Source organism: Octodon degus, unplaced genomic scaffold, assembly GCF_000260255.1.
Source record: "Octodon degus isolate 3935 unplaced genomic scaffold, OctDeg1.0 scaffold00168, whole genome shotgun sequence".
In the NCBI taxonomy this organism is placed as follows: Eukaryota; Metazoa; Chordata; class Mammalia; order Rodentia; family Octodontidae; genus Octodon; species Octodon degus.
Window position 1 is genome coordinate 4,744,276 of NW_004524744.1, and position 27,358 is coordinate 4,771,633.

At 38.1% G+C, this 27,358-nt stretch overlaps 1 protein-coding gene across 5 annotated transcripts in view; it reads right to left on the bottom strand.

Annotated features, from left to right (window-relative positions):
* Prkg2 (protein kinase, cGMP-dependent, type II) overlaps positions 1 to 27,358 on the bottom strand; it is a 107,258-nt gene that overhangs the window by 27,142 nt on the left and 52,758 nt on the right. For 4 of the 5 annotated variants that reach the window (XR_002818484.1, XM_023703299.1, XM_004643195.2 and 1 more), the window contains exons 9-14: positions 26,322 to 26,390; positions 22,202 to 22,300; positions 20,701 to 20,854; positions 18,544 to 18,680; positions 16,513 to 16,602; positions 14,391 to 14,532 (exon numbers count right to left, since the gene is read on the bottom strand). Coding sequence is in view for 4 of the 5 variants with exons in the window: in XM_023703299.1 (XP_023559067.1) it covers positions 14,391 to 14,532; positions 16,513 to 16,602; positions 18,544 to 18,680; positions 20,701 to 20,854; positions 22,202 to 22,300; positions 26,322 to 26,390 (691 nt within the window). In the remaining variant the exon portion in view is untranslated. The remainder of the gene's footprint in view (positions 1 to 14,390; positions 14,533 to 16,512; positions 16,603 to 18,543; positions 18,681 to 20,700; positions 20,855 to 22,201; positions 22,301 to 26,321; positions 26,391 to 27,358) is intronic. The other variant, XM_004643196.2, reaches the window with a different exon arrangement.

Genomic DNA, 27,358 nt, shown 5'->3' on the forward strand with positions numbered 1-27,358 from the left:
GAAGCTCTCTGTTTCAAGGATTTTTACATAGTAAAACCATGTGATGAGGTGGGTTTAAGGTGGAAAACAGGGGAACTTGCTTACGTAGGCATGAGGTGGGACAAAACTATAGTCAACCAATAAGGTTACAAGTACCATTGCTCCGACAAAATTGATTAAATCCAGGATCAAATGGGGAAGTGAGTCACTTAGAAAGTGGGCATGAATACAGAACAGGGGCTCTTCCTGTTGGGTATGAGTTGGTGACTCTTTCTGGCTCTTTCATGGTTATTGGTACTTATTTAGAATATCAATCCCTGGTGCCCATCCCTAGGAAAGTATGTGGCTGCACTTGTTTACTCTTTTGTCTTGAGGTCTGGCCCACAGCAGGAGTGTCTGTCTCTTCCAAAATTACAGTCACTAAACTATAACTGGGATAAATTTCTCTTCACTCACTCCTTTTAGTTATGACTAAAAGCTTAGCTTTTGTCCTGAAGAGATTTGTTTTCCCCATCTAGATACGGCAATATATTCAAGTTGCCAACTAATCAAAATGATGCTGAGACTGATTTTAACTAATATGATACATGTTATTCATGTATAAAACTTAGAATATTTCATTGGTCAAAACAGATCTCCAAAGGCAGGGGAAAGTCCTGTCAGGGCAAGACACTGGCTGTAAAGTATCAAACAGCTTTGGGCCTACAAGAGCCAGGCCATTGAAACACAAAACTCTGAGCCCCTGTGTTAAAAGGAAAAGTCCTTCAGCAGGGTCCTTTGCTTACAGTGGGGGCTATATCCAAAACATGGAATGGGACATCGGTTTAATCTGACTAAATGTTCTCTTACTGCAAATATTGTGTGAATTTCTAAATCTTAAATTCAAAAGTAAAGTTAGTAAATTTTGAGTTCAAAAACATACAAGGCCAGATAGCTCAGCAGACTAAAGCTCCTGCTTCGGAAGGAGCAGGAACTGGGGTTTGATCCCTGGCCTGTCATGCCAGCCCCACCCCTGGGGCATGGCTGAGATGGCGAATGAGACTGGGCATCTTCCTCATTTTCTCTTTGCTCAGTAATTCATTTCTTTTAGCACTGAGTAGTGTTCCATTTTTTTGACTAACCACACTTTATTCATTCAGTGACTAAAAGGCATATTGTTTGTTACCAAGATTTAGCAATTATAAATAAAAAGTGCTAGCAACATCTGCATAAGCATAAATTTTAAACTCCTTTGGGTAAAGGCAACACACATGACTGCTGACAGACAGAGTCACTTCTCCTAACTTTTTTCAACAGTGTTTTTTCTGTCTTTGCCTCCCCATATAAGCTTTAAAATTATAAACTTGATTTATAATTTTGTACATCTTTTCATGTGCTTAGTTCCCATTTGCTAACGTTCTGTGGTGAGATGTCCATTTATATCTTCACCCATTATTTAATCGAATTGCTCATTTTCATGTTACTTAGTTTTAAGTGTTGTTTATACATTTTGATAGCAGTTGTTTATCAGATGTTTCTTTAAACAATGTTTCCTCCTAGGCTGTCATTGCCCTCCTCTCTGGAGCTTCTCTTTCACCGAGAAAGTTTTTAATTTCAATGAAATCCGCTTTACCCATTATTTCTTTTAGATCACAGCCTTTGCTACCTTCTAAAGAGTCACCGTCATGCTCAAGGTCATGTAGGTTATCTTCTGTTATTTTCCAGGAGTTTCATCCAAGTGTTTCATTTGACCCTTTATTAACACCTGAAATCCATTTTGAGTTAATTTTTATGAAAAAGGTGAGGTCTGAATCTATATTATTTTTTCCCTTTTTTTGCATGTAGGCATGTAGTTCATATAGCACCATTTGACTTTATGTAGTAATTCCTTTATGTAGTAATTCCTTTATCAAAGATTGTTAATTCCATGTATGTGAGTCTGTCTGCTTGCTGATGGATCTGTCTATTGCTTCACACTGTTCTCACTATCATATATTTAATGGACATGCAGTTCTCAGGCAGTGTCACTTCTGCAAATTTTTTCAACATTGTGTTGGTTTTTCTGTCTATGCCTCCTCATATCAACGTTAGAACTAGTTTATCACTAGTGAACAAATAACATGTTGGGATTTTTGACTGCATCTACATGTGAAGCCAAGAACTGATGTCTTAAGGATACTGAGTCCGTACAAAATATCTCTCAGTGTATTTAGTGTCTTTGATGTATTTCATTAGATTTTTATAGTTTTCCTCATGTACATTGTACACATATTTTGAGTGTATTTAAAACCAAGAAATTCATTTTGAGGGATGCCAATGTACAGCTAAAATATAAGAAATCAACTGGCTTTTGTATGTGAATCTTATATTCTGAAACCCCACTATAATTGCTTATTAGCTCAAGATTTTTATGCTCATTTTTCAAATTTTCTCCATAAATAATGATGCTATTTATGAAAAGAGAAAATTTAATGTTTTCTCTTCCCAATCTACACACATTTTATTTTCTTTTCTTGTTGAATTAGAACTTCCACTATAATTTTCAGGAGGCCTAGTGAAAAAGGACATCCTTGCCTCTTCCCGGTCTTAAGGGCAAAACTTCATTTCTTACCATAAAATATCATGTTCATTGCAGGCTTTGGTAGACATTCTTTACCAAGATGAGGGAGTTCCTTTCTTTTCTTAATTTATAAAGAGATTCTTTTTAAAAATCATGGGTAGATATTTGAGTTTTATCAAACATATTTTCTACATTTATTGATTTGATTGTGCAGGATTTTTAGTCTGTTGACCTGGGATAAATCCTATTCAGTTTTGGTATATAATTATCTTTATATATTATTGGAGTCAGTGTGCTAATATTTTGTCATGGTCTTTTGATTTATGTTTATAAAAAATCTTGCTGTGTAGTTTCCTTTTCCTGTAATGTCTTTGTCTACCTTTGATATTAGGCTTAGGTTGGTCTTGTAGAAAGAGCAAAGCAGTATTTCCTCTTCTTTGACTTATGAAAGACATTGCAGAAAATTAGTACAAAGTCTTCCTTAAATGTTGGACAAAATTCATCCATGAACCCAAATGAGCCGCTTTGCTTTCTGTTTGGCAACTTTAATAATTACTGATTCAGGAGCTGATGTGGCTTCACATACCCATAGTCCCAGAACTCTGGAATGATAGGCCAGGACTACAAGTTTGAGCCCAGTCCAGGATACTGAACAATTTAGCAAGATCCCATCTCAAAATAAGACTTAAAGAAAATAAAGCTGGGGATGTAACTCACTGTACTCAATTCCCAGTACTGAACAAAATGATAGATGATAGATAGATAGACAGATAGATGTTGTTTTATTTCCTTTTGTGTAACTTTCAGAAGAATGTGTTTTTAAAGAAATTATACCATTTCATCTAGGTTATCAAATTTGATTTAATTTTCTCTGTTAATTTCCTGTTTTCATTTAATTTTTTCCAGTAATTCTTATTCTCATCTGTTGAATTAAATTTGCTCTTTTTTCTAGTTTCATGAGGCAGATGTATAGATGAGTGATTTTAGGTCTAGTTTCTTTTGTAATACTATATGCATTCAAAGCTATATTGAATTAGCTTTCTCCCTTCAAAATATGCATCTAATGCTATAGTTCTCTATAAGCACTGTTTTGGTGGCAATTCTACAAATATTTTGAAGTTAAGTCTTCACTTTCATATAATTCAAAATATTTTAAATTTTCTGTTGCTATTTCTGTGATTTGTAAATCTTGCTTAATCCCGTGTATTTTAGGATTTTTTTTTCCAATCTTGGATGGGGAATCAGTTTGCCCGGTGTTCTCACCTTTCACTTTACAAACCCAAGAAAAATTGTTATTTTTGCTATTTTTCATTCTGTTCGGCTTTTTACTTGTTAAGAAGAATGGCAACTTCCAGTCTCCTTACATGGGGAAGCAGGAAGCCAAAAACTCCTTTGATAGAATTTTCAATGTTAAGCCCTAATTACACTGCTGAGATATATTCAACCTGGTCATGATGAATTATTCTGAATCTATATTCACTGCAGTCATCAGTATGCTAATGTTCTGTTTATGGTTTATGAGCAATAATTCTTGAGCAGGACTGGACATTAGTTTGCCTTTCTTAGGAGATTCCTTTGAATAATTAAGTTCACACAGTCTAGTCTCATAAAATGAGAATTTCCTTAACTGTTTTTGGAAAGAACGGGCATAAAAATCAACATCAAAGAATCTTAAAGTTGTTAATTTCTCATTGGTACAAACTTTTACCTTTATTCATTCAATTATGTATCTATACTTCACTGAAGATTTTGTATGTACTATAAAGTTGCCTAGATTTTTCTAATACATGTAAATTGCTGCTTGAACTGAAATTATGTTCATCCATTCTTGGAAGCTAAGCAATATGCTAGCTCTAGCAGGAAACACCCTACCATTGGACTGTCAGCAGAAAGAACCAAAAAATCACTGACAGTATCAATGTCTGTTGCCATATTTGGTACAAAAGCATTTAGGAGAACACTCTGGATTTTGGCTGAGGTGTCCGGCTCCTATGCACTAATTACAAACACACAGACCGTTTGTCGATGAAGGTCAGTTGGGTTGCAGTGCCTTACACAACTAGGGTTTCCTCAGTGACCCTGCGATAGCTAGCTATTACATAAACTCTTCCTTGAAAGAAACTAAGTGGGTTTTTCTTTTTATTCTTCATATACTGCTTAAACATTTTGTAAAAACAATCTTCATTTTTTTAATTCATTCATTATAACTTGAAAAATGTCCGAGTCACTGTTTCCTTCATCTGTCTGGCCTAGAAAGTAGAGAAAGATTTGAAAAGGGACGGGAGTGTGAAAGTTGAGGATGGCAGAGTATCCATGGCTCACTAGCTGTTTAATCTTCATTTTACACCCAGGATGTTCACCAATGAAGGAATCTTGGGCCCAGGTGGGTTTCGTAGAGGGCCAAATCAGGCTGCAGCCCTCCATCATGGCTAGGGGAGGAAGGGGACACTGAGGTCTTAGTCCCTTAATGTAGACTATCTGTAATGATCAGGAATAGGTGTTGGTTTACGGATCTCTAAAGACACACTACCAAAACAGAGACCTTTCCCTTATGTACGTCGCTCCCCGACTTTCTCTTTCTGGGTTCTTTTTTCCTCTCATGGGAAAAGAATTATTTCTTCACTTGCCTACAGTCTAAGCCTGCAGAGTCATTGCAGGGAGTGACTCAGTGTCCCCTTCCTCCCCTAGCCATGATGGAGGGCTGCAGCCTGATTTGGCCCTCTACAAAACCCACCTGGGCCCAACAGATAAAAAGTCCTTTCTCAGAATCTGTAGGCACTCTTACAAAGAATCTTTCCTTGTAGAGAGACTGATGCCCACAGTGTCCATCGGCCAGAAGGAAATCCTTCGGTGCTGCCACATCACACCCCAGCCACTCGCTCTCCTATTGCAGCCCCCAAGATCTCTCAGCCAAGGCAAATCTGCTTGGATTTCAGCCAACAGCCAAGTTCCTATTTTTGCTCAGTGAAGACACTTATTTACTGTCTCAGTATATGATTAAATTTAGTTCCTGTGCATTCTCTAGCTATTGTGAACAATATTCTACAAGTATATTTGGAAAAGTTCACTAATTATGTTATACACATCTTGCAAAGGTTCATTGGATTTTTGGTCTAAATGTTCTATCAATTTCTGATAAAGCTTTATTTAATGTGTGTACTTACACATGTCTCTTTTGCCAAGTTCTGAGGTTTATTATTGAAAAAAATTGATATCAAATAAAGACTGGGGGGCTGGGGAGATGGCTCAGTGGAATAAGTGCTTCCTTGGCAAGCACAAGGGTCTGAGTTCAATCCCTGGTTCTGCCAAAAAAAAAAAGTATCAAATAAAGATTGGGATTTTTGTATCATCTTGGTAAAATGAGCTTTTAATAATAATATGACCAATCCCTTTATCTCTAGTCATACTTCTTCCATTATATTAGTTGAAATCTTCATTTTGATTATTTTAATATATGCTAGACATATCTTATTTCACCTTTACTCTCAATCTTTCTATAGCCTCATATTTTAGATCTACCTCTTACAAATATGATATACCTGACTCTCAGTTTAGAAATCTGACAGTCATTATATTTTTTTCCATAATTTTATTGAGAAACACATAGCAGTGAGACAGTTTCAAATCAAATTAGTTGGACAGTTTCAACAATTAGCACATTGCATACTGTCTTCCTAGTGGTTATTTGTTGTACAAGATGCAGACATGCGATCCTATTTACAAACACTATTAGAACAAATCCCTCTATTCATTGAATTAGGAGATTGTAGCTATATATCTATCCTAACCATTTTCAATACACAGATACAAAATGGTCATTCATCTGTATCCCCTTTTTTTGTTTAGTCCTGTCATTTAAATATTATAGGTATGTAAACTCAGCAAAATCATCCAAAATAGTCCAGTAGTCCATAATAGAATTGGGTCTTCCACTTGACCTGACAGTCATTTTATATGGCAGTTAAATCCATTTATATGATAAATTTATTTCTATTTTCTTTCTTTCTCTCTTTCTCTCTCCTCTCTCTCTGTCTCTCTCTGTGTCTCTGTGTCTGTCTCTATCTCTGTCCCTGTATCTCCCTCTGTCCCTGTCCCTGTCTCTCTGTCTGTCTCTCTCTGTGTCTCTCTCTCTCTGTCTGTCTCTCTCTCTGTGTCTCTCTGTCTCTCTGTCTCTCTCTCTCTCTCTCTCTCTCTCTCTCTCTCTCTCTCTCTCTCTCTCTCTCTCTCTACCAGGGATCAAACTCAGGAATTTGCATTTGCCCAGCAGTTGCTTATGCTGCTGAGTTATATCTTCAGCCCTCTATTTCTTTTTTCTTTTCCTCTTTCTGTATTGAGGGCAGGGTCTACAGGGTCTCACTAGGTGGATCAGACTCATAGTGATCCTCCTGTTTTCAGCCTCCCAAGCCCTGGGATTACAGGTGCATGCCACCATGCCCAGTCTCAAACACTGCCTCAGTGTGCCCTGCTGTCAGGACCAGCACTGCATACTGGGCATCAAATCCTGTCCCGCTGTGCTCTGTCTAAGCAGAAGCATTAGTCCTTTGAGCTCCAACCCTCTCTTTCTTATTCTGTGCTTTCTCTTGGGTTGTTTTCTGCATTTCCTGTTTATTTTCTGCTGCCTTCCTTACAAGTGACATTTTCTTCTTCTATTTTCATTTCAATTCCTCCTACACTCAATTTGTGTGCTGCAGGTGTTTGGTTATTTTGCATATTCTTGCTTTAGTACTATAGGTTGCAATGATGATTATTGCTTTATGCCACAATTTTCAACTGATTTAAAGCATTTACCACTTCTCTATGGCCACCTCAGGAGGTGGTTTCCTAGCTCCTTCATGAGGCAACAGTTTTCTTCTAAAATATGTCTTTTCTACATAGGAATAAACACCTTTCATCTTTGTTTAAAAATGTCTTCTTTCATTCTTCTGGGATTTTAATTAAAAATTTCAGTTATTTCCTCTTGGAATTTGTAAGGTAATTTTCTGCTATATCTGACTTCCATTGTTGATTGAGTTGTCAACTGAAGACCTATTTTGTGTTACTGTATTCCTTTCAGTTTACATAAACTGCCTTTGCTCTTTGATAACCTTCAAGATTTTCCTATTGTTTTATTCTGCAGTTTGCCTGCTGTGATAGACAACATCCAGAAGCCCCAGTGACCCACTTCCCCTGGGCTCAGAAGTGTCTCCTCCCACCATAAATCAATGCTCCCCAGTCTGACAAGGATAACGGAAGTCCTGGTCTCTGATTCAGACAGCAGGACTTCGGAGCCAACAACTTTCCCTCAAATTCTTGCATGACTCACTCTGACAGAAGCCAGCTGCTGTGTCCCGAAGACCTTCAAGCAGTCCTGTGAAGCAGCCACATGGGAAGAGCTGAAGCCTCCAGCCAGCAGCCAGCCCCAGCCTGCCTGCCCCATGAGTGAGTCATGTTCAGTCCGGCCCCTCAGATTTGTGACGGCTAGCCTCCCAGTTATAGCAACTCACCTACACCTTCCTGACTGGCCTTGCACGAAGCCACCTCACTAAACTATTTTTTAAATTTTCCACTCACAGAAACTGGAAGAAAATAAAAGACTATTCCTTTTGCCTATTAAGGCTTCAAATTTATTTTTTCTTGATAGCAGAGTCGCATGCCATTGTGTGTAAATGCCTCCATCTTAATTCATCTGTTGATGGACATCTGTACTGCTTCCAAGGTCTATTGTGGTAAATTGTGCTGTGATAACATGAGTGAGCATGTGTCCCTGTGATATCTTTAAAGACTCTTTGGTGTCTTTAATTTGGGAGCAGAGTATTATGGGAAATTAGTCAGGTGCACAATCTTAAATATTGCATAGTTTCTCTTATGTGAAATCTCCCCTATATATTATAAAATAGTAGATAAATAAGAAGTAGAGAGAAGATTAAATAACTCTCCAAACTATTATGTTGCTTCTAAGATATTTTAAGATAAATGCTAATTTGTTTTATTTATACTGTGAGTTCCTTTTGTTCACTGAAAAGAAAATTTTGTTCCTTTTGTTTCGTCTTGTAAGAAAGAATCTTCTTTTAGGCTCCGATTTTCACTCAATATTATTTTGACCATTCTTTTAAGATCATGATAGACTATATATCAGGTATTGTTGTTCTCTTGTTTGTTATGAAACTTTTTTTAATTTTCTCATTAAAAATCTTATTTAAAGTCATTGAATTTTGGAGTAGCTTACGCAAAAATAGGAACTCAAAAAATATAATTTGAGATTTATCTGAGTTCTTTTATAAGATGGATGCTTTCATCATTTGAGAGGTGTGTGTGTGTGTGTGTGTGTGTGTGTGTGTGTGTGTGTGTGTGTTATAGACAGTCTCCTAAGTAGTTCAACTGTCTAGGCTGGGCATGAATTTACAATCTTCCTGCATCAACTCCAGAAGGCTGGGATTACAAACAAGCACCATCACACTCATTTAATCACTATTTCTATAAAGTATTGCTTTCTCCCCATTCTTTATATTTGCCTGAATCTCCAATTAAATTTTCTCATGAACTTCCCACTAAGTTGTCCAAGTATCCTTATTTCTCTTTCTTATTTTGCAACTTTTTGTATCTCCATGCTACTAAAAACATGGGTATATATATATTTATAATGATTAATATGTTAATATTGACATCTCCCTCTAATCCCTGGATCTTTCTTTCTTTTTTTGTGGAACTGGGGATTGAATTCAGGCCCTTGCGCTTGCCAGGGAAGCGCTTATTCCACTGAGCCATCTCCCCAGCCCCTCTTTTTGTTTTAACCACTTGTTATTTAACCTTCCTACGGTACCTTTCAAATGGACATGTAATTTAGAGGATATAAAATGCACAGATCTCTGGTGTATAGTCCAGTGACCCTGAAGCAGATCCCATTCATACAACCACAGCCACCTTACAGTCAAGCTAGAGCCATTACCATTGTCCTATGCTTCTTCCCCACAAAACACCTGTCCCCAACCCAGCTTTACATAGCTTCCTACAAATCACTAGAGTTGTGAGCAGGGTAATCTTGCAGAAGGCTCTCTTCTATGTGTGGTCTCTTTGACTCAGTACAGGTTTTAATAGTGACTCTGGTTGCTGCCTGCAGTCGCTCACTCCTCTGTCCCCGAGCAGCATGGTGTTGCTGGTGCAGTAGCGTGAGGTAATAGACACAGCTCATGATGGGTGTGAGCACTATTTCCCATTTGAGGGCCACTGGGAATAAAGATCTTATGTGCATTCATGCCTGACATTGCTGAAAGTGTGATTTCACTTTTCCTGGATAATTACTAAGAAGTGGAATTTCTTCACATACTATATGTTTGTTTCCATGAAAAACTAACTGTTCTTCAAATTAGTTTACAATTGTTTTTCTCACCACAAATGTGAGGTGACATCCTTATCAACACCTGTCATCCCTAATCATTTTTAACTATAGTAATTCTAGGAAGTGAAATTGTTTCTTTGTGGTTTCAATTTGCATTTCCTTGATGACTAGTGATATAGATAAAGAGCCATTCTTCTACTTATTTTATAACTTTTTAAAAAGGTTTGTTTCTTTTTGTTGAGTTCTAGGAGTTCTTTGTGTTCTGGATACAAGTCTTTGTCATGCAAATTGCAAATATTTTCTCCCCAGCTTATGGCATGATCATTCATTTTCTAAGTAGTGTATTTTGAGGATCAGAAAGGCCAGTTTTACAGGGGGGCTTCCATGTGGCCCTGACGATTGAACCCAGGGCTTTGAATATCTAGACAAGAGTTTTATCACGTTGCTACATCCCAGTCCTATTAACTGGGTGAGTGATGATTGATAGGTTTTTGAAATAATGTATTTATAATTTGCCCAGGCTGGTCTTGAATTTGCAATTCTTCTACCTCAGCCTCTCGAGTACAGGAGATTGTAGACATGCACTACCATGCCAGTTAGAAATTTTTAATTTTATGAAGCTTGAATTATCTTTTTTTTCTTTTAAGATTGATGCCATTTGTACTCTCGGAGATCTCTCTCTAGTTGTAAAAATATTTCTAAATGATTTATAGATTTATGATCATTCTTGAATTAATTTTTAAATATTGCATAAGGTAGGGATCAAGTTTTTTTGATTTGGATATCCAGTTTTTTGTTTGTTTGTTTTTTGATAACACCTCTTGAAAAGATTAAGTTTTGCTCTTTCCTAACTGCTACTTTTGGACATAATTCTTCTAGACATTATTTATCTCTCCCTACAAGCTACCTGACTGCTCTGACTACTGGAGCTCTGTGTTGTCTTGACATCAGAAAATACAAATTGCCTGATTTTGTTCTTCTTCATGCAATGGTTATTGACTCTTCTAAACATTTTTGGATTACCATGTAAATTTTAGAAAACACAACTTTTTCACTTCTAATAACTGGCTACTCAGATTTTCATTGTAATGATACTGAATCTGCTAAGATCAATTTGGAAAAATCAGACATCTTATTAAATATTGAGTTACACAGTCCATTAACATAGTATATGCTACCGTTTAATTATTTTTTCAGTGACATTTTTGTGATTTTTAATCCAGGTGTATTAAATATTTGCATGCATTAATTCTACAATTGATCTATGATTGCATTATCTTAATAGTATATTTATAATGTTTGATGGAACTATGAATGCCATTTTATTTCATTTATAAATTTTTGTTGCTTCTAGTATATAAAAACAGAGGGGCCAGGATATAGCTCAGTGGCACATGTGCCTGCTTGGCAAGCACAAGGTCTTGAGTTCAATCCCTGGTATCACCAAAAAAAAAAAAAATGTCTAATAATTTTGTACCTGTAATCATGCTTAATTTTCTTATTCATGTTACTACTTCTTTGGTAGGTTTAGACTTTTTTACAGAAATAAATGTATCCTGTCTGCATGTAAAGAAGCCACTTTTCCTTTTAATCTTTGTCCTTTTGTTTCCTTTCAATTGCTGTTGCTGGGACCTCTGACAAAATGTTACATAGAATTTACGATGAGATATTCTGGCCCTGTTCACAGTCCAATGGGAAAATGCTCAGGGTCTCACCAGCAGGTGTGACATTATCTAGAAAGTTTTGTCCTGTTCCTCATATGCTGAGAAGTGTCCCCAGGTGAGTAGCTGGAAAACGGCAGTTCAAATGTGGATCTCAGGACCGGCGAGATAGCTCAGCAGACAAAGCACCTGCTTAGGCAAGTGCCCAGGTCCTGCACCCCACACCGGCCCCACCCCCAGGCTTACGGAACAAGAGACTGAGTCCAGGTGTGGTGCCCATGTCAGCACTGGGGAGGCTGAGACAGGAGGATGACTAGGAGACCCAGCTGTGTAGTGAGAAATGAGACCCTGTGCCAACACATAAAACTAAACTGAAATGTGGATCTCACCTTGCATTGTGTCCACATTTCAAGGCTTGAATGTTTACTCACACAGGTATTTTCATCAATCTCAAGAGGATAGCCCAATACAAACTAGTCCACTATTAATGAAAACTTCTATAGGCTATTTAATTTTAATTAATCATATTTTTAAAATAGATTTTTGTGAGTTCTTTCCTCAAAATCTGCTAGCTCTTTTTGAGAGCCTCTCTTTACTCATTTTCATCATGTTCTTATTTTAAAATGCATTCAATGCATTTTGGTACACTCCATATCTGATTACCTGCATTGGGGGTGCTTCACCTACCTGCTTCCTATTTATTTACTTATTTACCTATTTACTTATTTTTGTTTCTGATGATTAATGCTCATGGCAACTTCTTCCTTCAAAACTTATTTTGTTGTTGCTTATTTATTTATTTATTTATTTTTGCTGTTGTTTTTTAATGAGAGCTTCTATCCCCAGGACCTTCAGCTCCAAAAGTAATTTGGTCTTGAGTCAACAGTATATTCATCCACAGGCAATGTTCTTTGGCTCATAGGAACTTGGACATGTTACCAACATGGATCCATTTTCATTTAAATTCTCGCTTGCATTTCCCGTACTTGAAGACAGGGTCCCCAGTCCTCACTGAGACCAGCCTGAGGCCAAGAATTCTTCGAGGCAACCTTTTTGTTCTTCACCCAAGAGCCAATAATGAGAAAGGCATGTTTCTTTGCATCTACTCTGCCTTTATAAATTTGATATTTGTTTTTTGTTTTCTTTTTCTCTGAGAGTTTGATCTCTGTGATTCCTGGCTCTATACAATGTTCTCTGCATTAACTTTCCCACACTTCCCAGGTCCAAAGATTGGTCCTGTTCCAAGAGGACAGAACTATGGAAATCAGACCTCTGCACTGCCTGGGGTTGCTGGTGCACACAAGCTGGCTGCTGCAGGGCTGATCTCCACCGTGCACTCCTGCTCAGGCTCGGTTCCAGCCCAGAGAGCCTTCTATGCTGGCTTAGGAAGTCAGCAACGCCTCTGTAATACTGCTTCATTTGTCTCATCTAGGATTTTTAGGCTTCTGGTAGTAAGAGGCTTTTAAGATGTCTAAGTTAATATATAATTAGAAATAGAAATATTAAGTGTTCGCTTTTTAATTTCTACAAGATTTAGTCCCTTCTCTTCAGTGAGCTCTCTGACAAGCAAATTAGCAGGACAGATAACAATGGCTAACAGAAGCATCACTGATCTCTATGCCCAGAAATACTGACTATACTATTGGAATTTTTCAAGAAAATAGTGTGAGACCAAAGAGAGGCAGAAGCCAATAGATGTCCTTTATCGCCCATGATGGTTTTACTTGTAGAATACGCCAAAAGGGTTCCCTAAAGAGCCATAGGAAGCATAGCAAATGAAGGAACTATGAATAAGGAATGATTGTGGCCTTGTGTTCGTACCTCACCAGTTTTCAAAGCTGTCTTTCATAGATAAAATGAAGCTTGAATGAATCAAAACGTTTCTTGGAAGTTTGCCAGATTTCACATGAAAGGGCTTTTATTTTACTCCACGGTAGGGAGAGGTCTTTCAGAATTTGCACAGAAGAAATTTAATTCCTATGGCTATATTTTGCAAGGAGGGCATGTGCCTGTGAAAATCTATCTTGTAGATTGCTAAGTAGATAAAAGATTAGTATAATAACTTTACACATAGTAACTGCTTATTAAACAATTGTAATATTTCCTTGTGTGAAAGTTCTGAGGTAGGAAACTTGTAATATTGTATAAGTTAAGCTCAGAGAAAGTTAATGTTCCTGAAAGACTATGAAAACAGATCCAAGAAGACTTGGCCTTGCTTCCCCATCCTGTAGATCCCCTCCCAAAGCACTGTGTAGCGCCACGGTTTCTCTTTACTTATGACCATCTAGATTGATAAACGTTAGTTTCTCAAGTCATGTGACTTGTAGCCATTTTTGCTTTAGCATGACACACAAAAGAATTCTTGTGAGGCATTAATGGATCACAAAGAAAGAAAATAAGAAAAAATCTTTGTCCTCAGAAAGCCTGTAGTAAACTGTGGTTACTCCTGAGAATCACCTGGAACATTTTCTAAACAACTCCATGGTTACATGCTTAGTTTATCTCCTCTTCATATATGGACACTGGATGTCTTGGGGCAGGAGTCAGACTATATTCCTTCCTTCTTCCTTAGAGCCACTCCCATATGTAGTAGCAATCAATTAAAATCAAGTTAAATTACACAATCTCCTTTAAAATCCAATTTTAGAGGCATTTTGTTATGTGAATCTTTAGTAGGAGTCACGGCTGTGGTGGACTCATTCCATTCCTATGCCAAGTGAATATCCCCATGTTATTGTTCCCAATATGAGCTATGGCATTTTCAAAAGCCATACTTCCAAGAGTGAAAAGAACTATACCAAAATTAAGAAGAAAATAGTTTTAAGAAAAAAACTATTACACAAGCTTATTTTGAAAATTTCTCATACAATACTGAAAGTGAGTGAACTTATCTTACCAATTTGAGGTAGCCCTCAGCATCTAGAATTAAGTTTTCTGGCTTCAGGTCTCTGTAGATAATACCTAGTCGGTGCAGGTAATCAAATGCTTCTGTCACACAAGCAACACAAAATTTGGAGGTGGGTTCATCAAAGCTGCCTCTGTAATGAAATCAGTTTCCCTCTTAATATCTTGGGTGCACATCTTTGGTGCTGTGGTAGGTATCACCTGTCCTACTAATACATTTATGCAATGTAAATGGTTTGCAGAGGATCAAGACTGAAATTGTTTTATGCCACCAGTGAACCAGGTTGTTTTCTGATTATAAAGGAATTCAGGGGATAACTTGATGTGAACCAGAATTATTTCACTAAAATTAAAATGTTGACATCCAAATACTTATTGGTCACATTTGAGCAATAAAATAGGAAAATAATAAAACAAAGCCTTTCTAAAGACATCTAAAGCAAACTGAAGAAATTGCAGCTATTTCAGTAGTAAGCTTGAACCAGACCTCTGTAGCTGTCACTTGACAAAATCATGGCTCATGAGATCATTTTTTAGTTTCTGCTTGTATGGTCTGTGGCAGCAGCCAGCAAAGAGGGGGGCCATATCTCTTTCCTTTTTGTGCCCTTTGATCTTTTATTAAAGGTGCCCTGAGCTAGCATGCATAGCTTTACACACTGAGTGTTTAAATTGTAGGGGTGATTTGTCCTGTGATAAAACTGAAGGGCATAGCCTTTAAGGGAGCAAAACTGGCTGAGATTCCTCCTTATTCCACTCACTGTACTCTTGGATGAGTTACGTAGCTACTGTAATCCTTAGGATCTATGCCTGTAAACTAGATACTAGGTGTGAATTGCTACTTATTTATAGGGTTATTATCAACACTAATCAGGTGCTTAACAGGCAGTGGGAACTCCCTTTTTAATATAGGCTTAGATCTTCTAAATACATTTGCTTAGCCAAGCAAAGATAGAAGAGGCTGCTGCTTCCTCAGCATCGCACGCCTGCTCACCTTTCCAGCTCGGCCCATTCCAACCCATCTGATCATATGCTCTTCGCTCAGCATTTCCACCTTCTGCTCAGAAGCTCAGTGCTCCTTTCCTGCCTGGCTCAGTGACTCTCAACAGGGAGAACATCTTTGAATTGCTTGAGAAGTATTAAAAATATTTTCTCCTCTGGCCTTAGGAACCAGCACTGTTACTCTTTAAAGCTTCCCATGTGACTGTCACATATACCCAGAGCTGAAGTACTGTCCCAGGGACTATGTCAAAGATGGCTAGTAGTAATACCACCATCCAGTGCCAACCTGCCTTCCCATTTCCACTGCTGTCCCCCTTATTCTCTTTGCAATGTCCCCTGTTCAACACCCACAGAGAGAACTCATCCTATGGCGACTTTCCTGGGTTGTCCTTGCCTGCCTCACTGCCTTTCTCATTTTTTTTCAACTTTTTCAGTTGAGTTCAAACTCTATCACTATTTCTCTCTCTCTCTCTTCTAATCTTGCTATCTATAGCACTCTTGTGCCATTTGATTACAAATTACCAATGTCTTTGTCTTAGTTTTTATATTAGTGGAAAAATTTTAAATCATATAGTTTTCACCAAATAAATGCTCAACTTGTTAGAAAAAATGTTTACATTGTCAGTCTGGTGGATACAAAAAATATATACACTGTAGAAAACCCCCATGCAGTCTACTATGAAGTCTCTTACAGAAGTGGTACATGGTGCATATCTGTGGTTTTGTTTGTGTGGAAACCACCCCTTTGGTAAAACTAAGCCTTTGTAAAAATCTTGGGCCACCAATCCACAAGACATCCCTTTTCCTTACAATTTAGAGTTTGAGTTTATACAGTGATTCTGCCTAGTACTAGCCATGTGACCCTGAATAATATAATGTTTGCAAACATGGGATTCTTTAATCTCTAAAATAAGGACAATGAAGACTACTTTATAGGATACATTTGCCACAAGTATAATGTGAGCTCATAAAATATCACTATTACTACTATATTTTATCAAGAGATAGCATATTTATTAAAATAATTTCCTTCATGCTCTTTGACCATAAATACAACTTCCTCTACACGAGCTGTGGGGAGACCAAAGCAGCTGCTTCTAGCTCCTCTTCATTACCTGTCCCTTAGTATGCTCCACAACTCCCCACCTAAGCAGGCTTCCAGAAGCATGTAGACATACTTATTATCCTTGAAAGTCCGATACAATCTGCAAAGACAGGTTAAAAACATGGTTATTATTTGGCATACAGTTTCAAAAATCTTTTGACATTCGCTTAAGAACATCACTTAGCATGACGGTCCTCATCGCCATACACATGTACTATAATTGAACTGGGCTTCTCGCCAAAAGTCCTGTCCTCTTTCCAACAGCCTTGTGTCTGCTTACATGCATCCCCTTCCTGAGGCTGCCCTCCCATTTCCCACAAACTGAACTTCTTCACCTGAGATTCGCTGTAACAGATTTATCCATTCTTCAAGGCTACCTTCTTAACAAAGTAGCCCATTCTCCCACCTACCTGCTGAATATGGCTCCTCATCCCCTCCATGAGCCACAGACCTCCACATGAGTTGCCTTCCACAGTAGTTACTCAGACTCATGCCTTATGTCCCCTGACTAGTTACCTGGTACTGGGGTCCCCTAAGACAGATTTTAAGCAGTAAGTCTAGTGGGGATGCACTTGCAAACAACATCAGAGAACAGAAATGGGCAGGGTAGAAAGACAGCTGAGCTAGGATCTGAGTTGCTTCACCAGAAGCCTCATCCTCAAGTTGTTCTGCTGCCTCGATAAGAGTGTCCCTGGAGGGGTGAGGTGGGAGGATGTCTCTGCTGACTCAGGCACAGTGCCAGAGGGGGGAGCAACAACCCTTAGCTGGCAACACTATCAGAAGCTAGAGAATGGGAGACTGAGTCCTGGGGTGGGGTCTGGGCAGGAGCTCATAGTCAACACTGGGCGCAGTTTACTCCTTAGTACCATACATAGGCTCAAGCTGACTGGAGAACAGCCAGATCTGCACAGGGAGAAGCAGTTCTAGGAACACAGTTTGGAGTGGGCCCCAGAACCACATGGCCCAGTCTCAAATTTCATATCAGACACTTAATATCATGCATCTCAGCTTACTCATTGAACATACATATTCATTTGATTGCACATTATGTATAAATTGAAGATAGGTATTTATTGAAAGTATATTCCTTTGATCCACCTACTAGACCAGTGGAATAAATCTGATGATTTTCCCCGCTCCCTCTCTGTATGTACCTCTCTGATGCATATCAACATCTCTGTCTAATAAATGCTGCCACTAATATTTATTATTATTATTTCCCTATGAATATGTCGCTTTACAAAGAGACAGAAATGCAAATATGAATACAACCTAATCCATAGCCTAAAGCTGCTCGTCATAGTTCATTAATGAATATTAATTCAAAAAAGGCATTCTGGGACCATCATTAAAGTAAAGATTGTTGGATGACTACTGCCAGCAGTAACTGAGCTCAGGCTTCATTTTGTACCCTGAAAGAAAAATATGTCTAAGGATAGGAGTAGGTAAGAGGTTCTTTCAAGGCATTGGATCATAAAGTAAAAATTCCTTTTATTATAGAGACACTGCATGTTAGCAAGAAATCACATCATGGGGCTTTATATACTAGCTTACAATACTAACCCACAAACTCAAAAATAAAGAGAGCTTTGGCTTAGAATAATCTTTGTGGTTTTCCTCCAAATTCTGGGTACAACTACAGAAAAAAAGAATATTTATTAGTTCCTTTGGTTCCTAAGCATTGCTAGGATCAAGGTATGTCTTCTCTTGCAGCCAACCTCAATCCAAGGGCTACTTCCTGCACAAGTTCAACAGCAGCACAGCCTCTGAGAGGCTTCTTGTGGATTTGGATTACTCCCAAAGCCTACATTAGGTTTGGATAAAATAATCACTTCAAATAATTCTGCAATTTTACACACACACACACACACACACACACACACACACATACACATTTGTAGGGGTTACTCAAGATGAGAAACAACGGGGAGCTCTAGGCTCAGATCTTCCTAGAGAATTCAGAAGAAGCCTCCCCTCTGCCCAGGAACATCCAAAGGACAAGCATGCAGCTCCAGTCTTTTGGGGCAAAAAGCTCACTTACTTCACAATGAACGGAGAGCACAGCTCCTCCAGGATCCTCTTCTCCGAGTAGATGTGCTCCTGTTGTTTGGTGTCCACTATGTGCTTCTTCCTTATGCATTTCATGGCAAAAGCAACATTCTCATTTTTTACCTTAACCTATGTAAGAAGCAGCAGGATACTCAAAATGAATTTACTAGGGAAGAGCTGCAATATCTACTTAAAACATTAGTTAATTACCGTTAAAGTTGTTTTACATTTAAATAGTATGTAAATTTTTGATCTCGTCACCCCCTAAAACTGAGTTCCATGTATGTGCACAAATTTTCCTTAAATCATAATTTCCAAGGCAGCTCAGATATGTGGATCTAAGGGGTTTCTGACTGAGACAAGAAAAAGTTCTGGCTAGAAACTTAATCATTAGATGTTTCTTCAGATTTGCTGGTGCAACATGAAAAATGCTGGGACTACTTATGATAACTTAATATTCACCTTTTTGGTTTTTCAAAGCAAAACGTATTAAATCAAGTTCTGCATCTGCATTATTCAGTAGGATAGCTACCAATCACTGAAGTTTGTTTGGTTGGTCGGTCATTTATGTATTTACTTAGTTATTGTGATGCTGTGGATTAAACTCAGAGTCATTTAAATTTTGATTGATTTCTCTTATGGTGACAAAAGCTTGCTACCTTTCTCAGAGTAGGCTCAAACGTGCTAATACTTTTGCTTCATAGTCCCTTAATATTGAGATTGCAGGCATCGAGCACCATGTCCAGCAAATTTTAAATTAATTAAAATTCAACATTCTGTCCCCAGTTGTCCTGGCTACATTTCCCACACCCAGTAGCCACAACCCGTTATGACTACCCAAGCACATAGCATAGATTTAGGACATGAGTGTGCACTGTCTATCAAACAATACTAGTCTAGAGGTGAAATCAAAAGTTTCCTAGAAAAGAAAGCTAAGATTTAAAAATAAATGTTTTGTTGTGGTAGGCTTAGACCTCCAGGCACAGGAACCAAAATAGGTGCACTGTGCATGGAGGTTTAAACCACTGGTAGAATTACTGCTTCAATCACTGTTGTCATTGAATAACAGATAAAGCACTGCTAATTCAGAATTTTTTTTTTTTTTGCTATGATCTTTGGTAAAAAGCCACTGTAAATGGACAATGCCCTTATCTTTCCATATAGCATAAGAAAATTGCAAGTATTCATTGACCTGTTAAGAAACCATTTTCCCACACCCATCAGAGATGGCTAGATGTGGAGTGTACTATCAGGGTCTCCAGCAGCACAGCAGCTCTGCTCATGCCTGGGGCCATCAGCAGACAGAGGCATCGCAGCACTCCTAGAGGTCAGTGCACACTGAATTGTTAAAAATCTGGTAGGCAAAGAAAGGCTTGTTAATTGCCAAGGGCTCTGAGCCATCTGCACCCAATAGGGTTACAGATTTCCCTTGCATAGTTTTCTCAAAATACTTGATCTGACTGCTGCTTTTCCTGATTATTAAGCACAGACAGGTGGTGATGTGGAAGCTCTGACAGAAATCAGCCTGGAAGTTTCCAGCTGCTGTGTTCAGGGCTGCAAAAGGCTGCTCTTCAAGTGGTTTTCTGCATCATGTTTTCCCCTTCTTTTCAGATGGAAAATTTTGAGCAATCCAAAAATAAGATGATGAAAGCCAAACACAGACGTGGTAGTGGAGACATTTAAGGACTGTAACCATAATATTCAGCATTCAGTTTCTAGACAATTTCTGCTGAAATATTCTTCTGTTCTTTAGTGTATAGAAAGTTACTTGTTGTTAGCATGTACATCTACATATACACATTTTGATTATCATAAATATAAGTTTGTTTTCCTTCATGTAGCCTTTGTAAATGCTCGCTTGCTACATGTTCTGAGAATTATGACTAAGAAAATAAATGTACCAAAGGACTTATGTAAGAAGTTTGAACTATCAGCCACTTCTAACAAGTTACTTACTAGGGCAGACCTGCTCCTACACTATACACATTGAAAAGTTTACTTTCTTGATTTCAGATCAAAATAATATTTAGGATAGCAATAATAATTCACATATTCCTCCAAGATCAGCTGGAACATAAAACAAACCAAAAAAAAAAAAAAAATAAAGTCAAAAGGCTTCTCTCAGATGCTTGAAACGTAAACCCCTTACAAGCTCAACTCTTCCGAACCCACCAACGCCCAGTGTTGCGATAATCTCAAGGTTCTGGAAGGGGGATGAGGAGGAAAATCTGGCGACCTTCTCCTTCAGCTGAATCATCTCCAGAGAGACGGCTTTGGACAGCTTCCAGTTAGACATGGACCGCCTGCACAAGAGAAGGGAAGTGTTACACACACGCCCAGGGTGGTACTCTCACAGGGGCCACTGCTTTCAGATTCTCCATTCTCGGGGATCTTACTTCTGCCTGCCACACTGGCTAGAGTTGCCTCAACAGCTGTATCAACTTTGATACTATAGGGCCAGATGCAGGCACATCTGGTGAGAAAAACAGCGGAATATACCATACACACCACAGAAAATAGTCAAAAGTAAATTAAAATATATCTCAGTGCATTATCTAATATACACCTTTAGAAAGGGAGGCGATGGAAAGTAAGCAGAGTCATTTCCATCACAGCACAAACCAGAAGGACCACACTGGGAACCTCTGCCAGCATTTGCTACTTTTATTTAGTTTTGGAGTTGTCCATAACTTACCCAGATTAACTGCTGTATAAAACATAAAAAGCATATTTCTTATTTTATGTTAATGTACTGTTTAGAAATATCTGCTTTTCTCTTTTAATTAAGGCATACTTCTCTGAGTTGTATATTTGTAAGCTGTGAGTGGGAAAGGCATTTGGCATAAATTGCAAATGCATTCTTTGCAAAAAAAAAATGTAATAGGTACTGGTCAGATGCACCAACTCAAATGTTACTCTTCTAGAAATTTTGATGATGCAGCTTTGATAGCACTATCTGGTGAACATGTGTTTACGCCCTCACTCAAAAATACTTTAAGGGCCAGGAGTGTAGCTCAGTGTAGAGCACTTGCCTAGCAGTGCAAGGCCCTGAGGGCAACCCCAAGGTGTATAAAAGATAAAGATACAAATTAAAACTTTTACCAAATAGGGGCTTCAGAGATAGCTCAGCAGTCTAAGCACCTGCCGGGCAAACTCAAGGACCGAGTTCGATCCCCACTACCACATGCTGTACAAGCTGAAGAGTGAAACACTACACCGAAAATTTTAGCCAATGATTTTCCCTTAAAATAGATTTTATGTTAAAGTACAGCTCTACACACACACACACACACACACGCACACACGCACACACGCACTCACGCACTCACGCACTCACGCACACATGCACATATACACCTGTCCCTAGGTGCTAGCTCCCTCACATTTTGAAAAATTCTCTTCATCAGCCTACTCTACTCAAGTATTAATGCACTTTTAGGCTAAGTTACCAATGTTTTCTCCCTAAGATTCCTGTTTATCACCCAAACTAAATTTGCTACTTATAATCTTAATAATCTGTGTTGTGGTGTTAAGTAGTGTCTTTTTGTGAAAAACTGTTACAAGTTTCTACAGGCAATCATAGCCCTGTAGATCCTCCTTGATCTGCTGCACTAAGTCAAATCTGTGTGGAAAATTATTCTCCCACTTACTTCGCATGTCTTTTTTCATCATCGCGGTTCAGGTTTGCCACATACCCCTCAAGGTATTTTTGGAGCTCTTCAAATGTCCCAACAGTTTGATTGAATGTTCTAAATAAAATAAAATTAAATTAAATAAGATGTTCTACATTGATAAGCACTAAGGCAACCTGACATTCTTCTTAAACTCATAAGTCACTACCCATATGGTTGCTAATGGGTTTGTACATTGTTTCTCAATAACTTATGGACAATAAAAGTTGCTGTAATATGTCATTACTGAAAGCCCTATCGTTGAACATTTGAGGAAAGGCAAAGGAAACTATTAGTAAGAAAACCTCGTCTGCAATCATCTGGCTCGCAGTTCTGGCTTACCAATAATTACTTGTTCTGTGTTAAGGACAGTGGAAAGAGTACACACGATCTGCCCACTGAATCAACAGGTTTGAGCGGTTATAGATTCTTCTGACATTGCTTAATTAAATTAAACTATTTATCTCGAAGATCAAAGATGAAATTTATTTCCTCTTTCTCTCTGAGCGCTCCCCACATTTCACATTCTTTTGTAATTAAATCCATTTTTTATCCTTAACATAGGAGTTCTTTTGGAGCCACAGTCAATATTTTCCATCACCCTCACTCACTCATCATAGATCATGGAGCTGCTGTGCGCCTGATCTAATCTAATCTCCCATCCCAGTCCATTGCCTGAGAATTTCTACACACTCCACGGCCCAGGAGAAAAATGAATACCATTCCTCCCCAGTGAAAAGATAATTACTTTGATTGTACTTCCCCATACGTTCTTCTAACAACCTTCCTTGATCTGTGCTTCAGTGTGCTTCTCTTCCTTACTGAAAAATAATGTTCTTGAAAGTATAGACCATGCTGTAACTATTTGGGCGCCATGTTTAAGCACCTGGGACATAGTCAAATGAAAAGAATCAGAATTTACCTCAAAAATACCCAAAGATAGTAAGCCAGTGCCACCTGGCTAATGCACCTTCCCAAGTCTCTGCCTCTACACCCCCGTGCCTGACAGCCTACCCATCTCTGCATTATTCTGCATGTATTGCACAGAAGGCAGAGCCTTTGGATTGTGCTCTGTACTCTTTCTTGTTCTCTCCTCTGGACAGACCTGTGTTGTCTGTACAGTAGTGACACATAAAACATTTTCAGGGAAATTCTAAGCTCCATAAGAGCTGAAATTTTCAAATAGAAAGGAAATATTACTTGCACTTTTTGTTGTATTTATTCCATCCTTCACCATTGCTCTGCTTGCTACTAAGCTAACTGAAGCATTGTTGTCAACAATCTTATTTTTTAATGTAAGTGACACTCGTATCACAGATCCCTAAGTACTGCATGACAACTAATCTTAAAGCCAAATTGCAATAGCTACAACATTCCAGCTGCAACTTTAAAACAGCCTGTGTTCATTCAGCTGCTAGAGCCCCAAGGGTAACTAATCAGCTCCTTTGAGACTTGTACAAACAATCTAACAAGGACGGATTTGTCACCAATGACAACCACTTACTGCTTGCTTAGAACCTTTACAACAATATTATGACACATATTCTATCAAATTTTTCAAAAAATAGAAAATACTAGCAAGGCTTGGTAATGCACACCAGTAATCCTAGCACAGGGAAGCTGAGGCAATAAGATTACCCTAAGTCTAAGACCAGCCTTGGCTACAAAGCAAGTTCAAGATTGAGATATGTAGTGAGACCCTGTTTCAAAAAAAAACAAAAAAGAAAAGAAAAAAACCTAAAGAAATATAACTCTAGCTTTCCTTCTTACAGCACAGTCATTTTAAAGACACTTCTACCCATTTAAACAACCAGTGGTACATGCATGACTGGCCCACTGGACAGTCTGAACCATCCCAGTGGTCAGCTAGTTAGCAACAGACATTGGAATCCAAATCACAGCCTCTAGGCAGCAAGGGATGCACATTATGCCCCACTGTGAATGTGTTAAGCACTTGCTAAAATCATAAGCTAGGAAAGAGGAGCTAAGAGCCTGCAGCTCTGCAGTCCCCACACTACACTGCAAGGACAGCAGCCTCTGCTGAGCCACCGTCAGGAAGTCCCTTCCCACATGTGGGTGCTCGCCCCAAGCAGCGGTGCGCGAGCCACATGTCTCTCCATTCTCAAAGCTTATGAGGAGAGGAGGAAGACAGATGCTAAACAGCACAACTAGAGTGACAATAATGGTGCAATCAGGGTATGCAGCATGCCACGGCAACATTTTTCAGGATTTTAATCTTGTCTAGTTTAAGTCGTAGCTTAGATGATCATGCCATTTATCATGCAGTCTGGAATGTTTTTTGGAGATGACAAGGATAAATATGCTTCCTAACAGTTCCAGGAAAGCCGGGATGTACATTAACTCAGACAAACCTACCCCTGCAGAATAAATCTATGAAAAATGTCAACCTGTTATTCTGATATAGATATAGATAGATATAGATATAGATAGAGATATAGATATAGATATAGATATAGATATAGATATAGATATAGATATAGATATAGATCCCATTTGAGAATTGCTATACAAAAATTCCCTTTATCTGACCATGTTTTGCACATTCCTAGTTTTATGCCTTTTCTTTCCAGTTTTACTTCAGGTAGAGGGATTTCATATATTCCCTTTACTTAAAAATTCCTATTGACTCTTTAAGCCCCATTTGCACACTTGAAAAACAAAATCAACCCTGAGTATTTGTCTGCACAGCGATTTCTGAGCAGTGGTTAGAAGCCGCCAAACACATATGAAGTCACGCAAAACTGAATTAATAAACCTGGGCAATAGACCCTACTCGATCACATATCTATGACCAAGATATTGTCCCCCAGGACAATTTAACTTCTTAAGGACTTGCTTTTCTTACTCCTATAGGAGAGAATTAAAACAGCTCTAAGTGATAGTAGGAATTATTGTGAATTTTTCATATATGTTAGTATTATTGTGGCCAGGTTTATAAATGATGCATGGCTTTCAGAGAAACTATAAAAATATATGCATGAAATTATTTCAGACTTGTAAGTTCATTGAAAAGTCAGTCAGAAGATGGCATGGAGTGGTGAGGGGGTATAGTTGAGACAGCAACTGGGAACTGTCGAACTTGTTGGTAGAAGTTCATGATGCCACGACCTCTATTTTTCAGGAGCTTAAATTTTCTGTGATAAGAGGACTTTAATGCTCTCCAGTTCTCCCCAGCTCTACATCTCTGTGAGTCTATGTTCAGTAAATGATACACTTAATTAGCTGTCCAGGACACACCACCGTGACACTTCTTTGCAACCTTACTATTTTTTCTATTTCATGAGTGTGCCTTGCTTACTTGACCACTTATACCATGTATTTCTTAGACAATAGCTTAGCTTTAGTACATTTGAGTTTCCTTTATTGTATCTCATAATCAATAAATTAGTGATTCACTACAAGTCTGATCTACGTAGTGAGACCCCGTAGACCCTGTAGATTCTGTACCAAATACATAAAAAATTAAATAAATAAGTGATTAATGAGAGCTAAAACAGGCCAGGTTAAAATAAGATTTGAAGTAAGTAAAAAACAGAAAATGAGACTTATGCTATAAAATAAGATTTTTGGGCATCGGTGTTGACATACATCATTTACAAATGTTAAGTCTTCTCTAAAAATATAAATAACTAATGAATATATTATACATTTAGAGAGCATTTGGTCAAAACATTTTTTGAGTGCTAAGGGCATTTTCTTCATTTTCTGAAGCAAATAATTTTCTCCAACAAATAAATGATGCAACTGCTCACTTTATTGCATGGGGGAAACCCAGAAGAGCATTAATAAGTATATTTCTCTGAAAGTTGTCAAATTTAAATCAATCTATTGGCAGTATTTATGTACAAACTCTGTACACAAAATATTTAGCCTGCCAGCATCTACCACTGCCACAGATTCAGATCAGAAGGCTCAGTTCCTCCTCATGAACTTTAACAGGATGTCCTGGCAACTGAGGATTGACTAGAGAGTCCAAGTGGTGATGAAGGAGCAAGCGGACCAGCCCTCGGAGCAACAGAAGGCCAAGTTCTCAAAGGCCGTGACAGCCCATCTTCCCCAACAACATCAAGATACTCACTCTCGATCGATAACCAGGCAGGCGACATCATTCTCTTCAGCAATTATGTTAGCAGACCTCACATCATCACTGTAGACAAAAAAGTCAGCTTTTACTGCGATTAGAAATTAAACACCCATTTTTACTTGAGAATCAACTACTGTATACAAAAGCAGAACCCTCATTTAAACTTTCTGAAGACTGCACCTCTTGGTAACATCATAACTTAAACTCAACCCTTTTTCAAAATTATAGGAAAGAAAAACAGATCCAAAACGTGTGCCAGTAGATACTATGTACACAAGGAATGCAGAGAAAACTGAACTGGAAACACAAGGATCACTGATTACAGTGGTGTATGCAGTCTCTTTTTGAGCTCTGTGACAGAGAAAAGTAGCTCTATCCTGATCAAAGCAAAATCATTAATTAATAAGGACGCAACATATTAATGAACTGATCAGAGAAATTGAGAAGGTAAACAGTCAAGAAACTAACCTATGATAAGTTGGTCAAAAATATGGGCCAGAGGAAGTGTTCTCAATGCCATATCACCCAATCAGTTAAACATGAAAATATTTTTATTTCATAGCATGTAAAAATGTGCATTTTTCCATTAAACTTGCTGCAATCAGTGAATGAATTATGAGTTGGAGTGAAATTATGAGCACTGATTTTCTTAAGGGTAAATATTATAGTGGTATATCTTAAAACGCATATTTTGGATATGATGAATTATTATATGGTATATGATCTAATGATACATTTAATTTCCTAGTGAATATCAAATAAAGCACTTATTTAAAAAACTGAACTTATGGTAGTTTCCCCATCTCTATGAGTTATAAATTAAAGACACTGAAAAAAAATACACTCTTATGGCTGCCAGTGCTCACACATCCATGTAAGGTAACCTAGGAGTAGTGGAAACAAGTACATCAGTAAGCAATGAGACTGTCTTGGCTAACTTTATCAAAAACGGCACTACCCAAACTAAGGTGTCTTCCCTTTTCCTTCACAGTAGCTAGGACAGAAAGCACTATAGCATCTGTCTCTACTAT